The following is a 6,699-nucleotide window of genomic DNA, read 5'->3' as shown; positions in this document are numbered from 1 at the left end:
AAGGGGGGATGAAATAAATCAAGGGCTTTCGGCCTTTACTTTAAGGCCCCTAGATCTAAAAATAATACTATATATATGCAAGTAACTTGGGTTTTGGGACGACGGTGGTGTTTGTGGTCTATAATTATACATACATAGATGATATAAGAATAAAATGATCAAACGCAAAATAACATATTATTATTTTTAACGAAAAGAAAATGCCCCAACTTTATTATCCGCTTTGGTTCCAAAAAAACCTTGAGCCTGTCTTGTTCATAGGTTGGCAAGTTGCTTAGTTTACAACCCTACAATCCTTGCTGATCTCCTGACCGCCCCCGGTGATGCTACTCATCTTGATCATAGACTTGACAAATGCTTTCGAAAATGCATCTTTTGAGCTAGCAAACTTAGATACCAAGCTTCTGGTTTTACGGGAATCGAGCAAAGCATTATCCGAGGAAAATAAAACTTTATGCTGCAACATTAAAATGTAATATGTGTTATCGAAAGTAGAAGCTGAAGGATCCATCGCGACTGCTGCTTTCTTTGTATTGTTTTTGGCATTGCAAACATGTCTTAAACTTGCAGCAAAGGATGGGTGCAGTGACGGGTCGATGTCAGTTGTCGAGTTAAAGTTGTGGATTCTGTTGTTGAAAGACGAGCAATGCGAGAAACCAAGAGTATGCCGGCCTGACAAGACGTAAAACGTGTTAAAACTCACCAAAGTATACTTGTAATAGAAGGATGGAGTTTGATTGTGTTTTTCTTATATATACTTTATGTTATATGTATTAATGTATCATTATATTGTATTTAAAAAAAATGATTTTGTTTTTTCTATAGCCACTGTATCTTCTGGGATAGATGCAAGGTTTACTCTCCCTCGATCTCCAGACCCTACTTTTATAAGTGGAATAATACCAGACACGTTCGATTTTTTGTGATTGAAAATTAAAAAAATAATTACCCGAAAGTGCTGCTAGATCTTCCAAGGAGAGGCTTCTCTGTGAGAAACTTAGTTGAAGTTGAGAAATGTTAAAGGTAGGAGCTGGTAGTTGTAGAGTTTCACTTGCCTTAGATATTCTTCCATCTTTTCTTCCTTTAGGCACATTCCAATGTGGTCCTCCTGACTGCATTGATATATTCTTAAGGTGTACTTTGTGAACAAAACAGGCTTATATAACACATAACACGCATACCACAGATACAACTAGGGGTGTTCATAGTCCGGTTTAAATTGTTTTTAATCATGAAACCACTATAAAAGATTAAAACAAATCAAACTAAACCGTTGCTAGCGGCTTGGGCTATACTAAGCCAAAAAAGATGATTAAAAAGGTGTAACAATTTGTAAGGGCGTAATTAAATGATGATTAGAATAAAAAAAAAGTGAATGATTCTAAACATGTAACTTTAGCACTATGATGTTTATAACGTATTATTAAACTTGTTTTAATTTTAAATAAGAGGCAGTTTTAAATAATAATAAAGAAACTACACCAAAAGAGAAGTGTGAAGAATTAAGCGAACAATTAGGTCCGTTTTATGCAGGACAGTAAAGTGATAGTGAAACCAGACCTATGATAGATTCGACGGGTATAAAAAGAACGATGAACACCTCTAGATACAATATATATATATATATATATAACATTTGCATATTTTGCATGCTTACCACCACAACTGCATCTCTTGCAGCTAAAGCCAAGATATCTGCACATGAGACCACACCAGGACACACAGATTCAACTGCTTTTTTCGCGTTATCAATGACAAAAAACGCGTGCAATGAAACATTAGGCGGCCCGTCTTTTTCAGCTGTGTTATTACCCTTAGAATCCAACAAAACCGAGACATCACACCCCTTCCATTTTATTATTAAAAATCAATACCGACTGAAACTAGTAGAACTTTTTAACTAAGATATCAATGAATTTGTAAACTAAACAAAACAGTCATGGTCATACCCGTATGAAACAGTCATGGAAATGCATCCGAAGGAGCCTGGCTGGGACGGTTTTGTCACGTTTTGTCGCGTCGATTACTGCTTTTGTGATGAGTGATTCTGCAGCAGGGCATGTTTTTTGGTAGTAATTTGAGGTTAATGAAGTACCGAAAGAGAAGAATGAGAAAATAAGCAGTGAGCTTAAAAATGAAGCCATGCTTACTACTTTTAGGGGGTGTTTGGTACAGAGAATGGAATTGCAGAGAAATGGAATTGCAGAGAAAGGGAATTGGTCTGGAGAATGAGAATTGACTGTTCTGTTTGGTAGTACAGAGATTTCAGTAGAGAAATATAGCTGAGAATCATTTCTCTTGTTTGGTACATAGGAAATAAACAGAGAATTATATCAACTTTATCATTAGCACAAGTATTTTTTTCATAACAAATATTTATTAAAAAATAAAAAACATATAAAAAGATGCATAAATTCCAACCAAAATATGCATTGATCAAACCAATTCACATACAAAACATAGTTTTTAAGCAAAAAACATCAACCATAGTTAAAACCAATTCACATACAAAACATACTTCAACCATACACAACTATCCCATTGAACCATCGGTATACAACTCGACCATCTCAATTTTCTCTTCTATTGTCAACGCAAGAAAAGAACGTCCTAGATCCACATCTTTACCAATCAAATGAGCTGCTTTGAACCGTTTTTTCGTAGTGATACCTGGTAAAGCTTTCAACTCATCACTAACCTTTTCATAGATTTCACGAGCCTCCATACCTTCTTTGCTAAGTTGTTCACCCACCATCTCCCCAAATCGAAGCAAAACTTCCTTGATATCTTTGCAAGACTCTCGATATATCTCATCTGCATCCGTGCTTCTACCTCTTTTGCGCTTGCTTGTTACACTTCTTGTTTGTCCTTCAGATCTATCAACATTTGGAACGGCTTCATCAACAAAATCAAAGTCTTCAATATCAACAGGTGAGCTTTTTTGCGTCTCTTGAACAACATCTTCTTCTCCAAGGTCAACTGCTTTACTACCAGTAGCTCTATCCTTACCGAATATGGTACACAATTTGTCATAGAAAGGAAATGACTTGTCACGAAAATTCACAGCACCTTTGTGAGACTACAAGACAATTACAAATAAATTAGACTAAAATTTTAAAATCTAAAAAATATATTTTTTAGAATATACCTTCACGTATTCATTCCAAAATGCCCTTTGCCTTTTTATATATGTTTAGAAATTGGTTTTAGTTGCGAAACATGTCGGGACCTGTTAAAATACGTGGTAATAATTTACAAAAAAAGTTTAATACCGATATTTGGCTGCCCGGAACCGAAATATGGCTTTGTTTCGGTTTAGGCCCGTTAGCACATTTATGGTGCATTTCTAACAAAACTCATCTTTGGTTAACAAGTGTGTTACGACCTGTATTAGTACATAAAAATAAGTTGTTTTACGTTACGTAGGTTTTAAAAATATTTTAAAGCTGCACTAACGAGTACGAGTCCGGTTTTTGGCCCGTTCGGGTTCTAGTTTGGCTTTAATACGATGTTTCACTTAGAGTAGTTTTAGATCAGATTATATATAATCAAAATAGTATATTTAAGGCTGCAAAAATATGTCATAATATCATGTAGGCTGCAGGTGTCGTTTCTTATTAAAACGGGTTACCAAAGTGCCGGTTCGGATGCTTTTTAACACACGGTTTATAGGTATCTTTCAGGGCTGATTTATACCAAGTTCAGGGTTCAAAATAAACACGTTTAACTTACAGCTTTCTGTTTTAAAATCAATATTTTCTGTTTTGTAGTTTTAGTTATATACCTGTCATATTTTTATTCCAAGAATGCCCTTTGCCACATTTATTGACTAAAACTGGTTCCTCACCACAACACGGTCCTGGGCCAGTTATAATATATTGCAAATGACTTAATAAAAGTTTCATACTGATAATAGGGTTCTCGGAACCTTAATAGTGGCTTTGGTTCGTTTGGGCCCGTTAGGCCTTTTGTTCGGTTTTAAAATGTATGTTTTCACATCAAACAAGTTCGGGTCAGATTATATGTTTAAAATAATATATGTGGGCTGTTAAAATGATATCATAACGGTACTTAGACTATAGGGTTCAGTTCTTGATCAAACGAGCCACTTAACTGTCGTTTCAGGGTATTTTAAGGCGCGGTTTTTATAATACTTTTATAGCTTCGTCAAAATACTTTTATACAAACAAAAAAGGATACCTAGTTGCTGGAAAATATGTGATAAAGTTCCAGGGTTCAATGGTTGCAAGACGAGTTTTTTTTCAAACTATTTCACATGGAAAATATTAACCGATTGGCCATGAGAGTGGCCACTGTTTTGAGGGCTGTTATAATACGAACTTAGCACATTAATATTCTTGATTATATCAGCATTTAGACTGTATATTTCTTGGTTAGTTCATGATTTTGTTTAGGTTACAATGATGTAACCAGTTTTTAAGCTTTATTTCATTAGGTAGTTGTTAGGATACCGGTTTGGGCTGTTAACACACGGGTTCGGGCCTTGGATTTGTTAACATATAATGAGCATAAAAAAACGAATTGATACCTTCAATATGCAGACTCACACAAGATCAGAGGAGTAGAGAAAGAGAGCGTACCAGAGAAGGGGTGCCTTGGATTGGATTGGGATTCCAGTGGAGGTCAGAAGAGGCTGGAGAAAGAAGATGATTCCAGTGGAGGTATGCGATCGTTGAAGAGGCTGGAGAAATGGGAGAAATGAAAAGGAGGAAAATGGAGAAATGAAACCCTAGAGAAATCAATTCTCCGCTTTTTTTAGAGAAAAGGAAATGGAGAAATGGAAATGGTTTATTTCCATTTCTCACATCTTTCTTTCGTAAACAAACAAGAGAATTGTTTCCATTTCCATTTCTCACCCTCCAATTCTCTGTACCAAACACCCCCTTAGTTTCAATGCAATTGCATGGAGTTCATGAATCGGCTATTTGTACACCCAACAAGCCAGTTGTATTTTTTACAACCCATCATACACTATTAGAGCATTCTCATCCAACCCCTCAAATTATGTGAGGGAGTGTTTTTATAATTTAGAGGGTGATTCAGGGTGTTGTGAGTGAATAGTTTTTATATTTTAAAAAAGTAGTGATTTTTCTGTATATTTGAAAAGTTAATGTTCATCCCCTATAATTTTTTAATATATTTTGAAAGTGGTTGTGAGTGAAGGAAAGAGAAAAGGTAATGATAAAAGGTATAAAAAGTATTATTTAATTGAAATAGAGAGAGAAAATAAAGTGAGTTTTAGTGTAACTTTTGGTTTAAAGATAGAGAGTGAGATGAGAATGGAGCATTCTCATCCAACCCCTCATTTTATGTGAGGGGTGTTTTTATAATTTAGAGAGTGATTTAGGGTGTTGTAAGTGAAGAGTTTTTATCTTTTAGAAAAAGTAGTGATTTTTCTGTATATTTGAAAAGTTACTGTTCATCCCCTATAATTTTTTAATATATTTTGAAAGTGGTTGTGAGTGAAGGAAAGAAAAAAGGTAATGATAAAAGTTATAAGAAGTATTATTTAATTGAAATAGAGAGAGAAAATGCAGTGAGTTTTAGTGTAATTTTTTGTTTAGGGATATGGAGTGGGATGAGAATGTTCTTACACTTGCTTTTTTTGGCAACCTTTTTTATGGGCTAAATAATAATAATAATAATAATAATAATAATAACGCAAATTAGAAATAAATAATCCCACATTTAAAAAGCATTACCAACGGTCTAACATTTCAACTATTTTTGTTATAATGGTACCTCATTAAAAAACATTTAACGCCGTTACATTTTTTTCAGAGTTTCAAACCGATGTTTTGAGCTTTTGATTGAAAAAAGGATACGAGTCAGTTTTGTTAGTTTTAGCATGCGATATCTATGTTTGTTGATGTATATTTGTGCAAAATCGATCTTTATAACCTGTGACATCCAATCCAAATCTTTAATACATATCAAAAGGACAAAAAGGTAACTTTATATAATTTTAAAAGTTTAAGTAATTACAACTTTTAATAGCATGTGGTACAAGAGGGGAAGGTGCACCCATTTGGGTAGGGTGTATGGTAACACCACCCCACCCTATGTGGGTAAGGTTTATAGCTTCATTTTATGGCAAAGTTTTGCCACACAAAATTGATTCATTATTGACCATTGAAGAATTAAAATGAATAAATAAAGTTCTATGGTACTTGTAGGTATGTGTTGTCTGTAACTTTATGGTTTGTGGGTAATTAAGGGTAAATATGAGGTGACAGTACATAATTGACTGGTGTATGGGTAATACCCATGAGCGCCCCTTCTCATCCAATACTTTAAACCTAAATTATTTTAGCATATGCGAGTCACATGTAAGTTCCCCGTCTTTTTTTAAACGTTAATAACTATTTATACACATTTTTTAAAAAAAATTATATACCATAATACGAATGTTTTTTTATTATTAATATCAACATGTTATTACTATATATAAATTTGAAAGTAGTTAGTTACGTTTTCACTTAGTTTTATATTATATATCACCAACCTGAGTGTTCTAATTTTCGTTGAATCATCCGAGTACCTCTTTAGTGTGTAAGATATAAATTTAAGAGAGTATGTGCTAAATTCACCTAAATTAAAGCTTTCTAATCCGTGAAATAGAATTTCTAAAGAAATTAAACCAATGGAAAGATACGAGTAATAAAATAGGGAAAGTAA

General features: G+C 34.0%; 1 protein-coding gene across 1 annotated transcript; it reads right to left on the bottom strand.

Annotated features, from left to right (window-relative positions):
• Positions 1 to 239: 239 nt before the first annotated feature.
• Positions 240 to 5,792, bottom strand: LOC143552385 (peroxidase 64-like; the record flags this gene model as incomplete). The annotated part of the gene is made up of 5 exons (XM_077042624.1): positions 240 to 672; positions 950 to 1,112; positions 1,658 to 1,846; positions 1,950 to 2,082; positions 5,779 to 5,792. Coding segments are annotated over 5 exons (897 nt in total), but the record flags the coding sequence as incomplete, so codon positions are not given.
• Positions 5,793 to 6,699: the final 907 nt, after the last annotated feature.

This window comes from Bidens hawaiensis, unplaced genomic scaffold (assembly GCF_021521415.1).
Source record: "Bidens hawaiensis isolate Kalapana, Puna unplaced genomic scaffold, B.hawaiensis_p1.1 tig00016868_1, whole genome shotgun sequence".
NCBI classification, from domain to species: Eukaryota; Viridiplantae; Streptophyta; class Magnoliopsida; order Asterales; family Asteraceae; genus Bidens; species Bidens hawaiensis.
The sequence above is the reverse complement of the archived record's forward strand: the minus strand, read 5'-3'. Positions and strand labels throughout refer to the sequence as shown.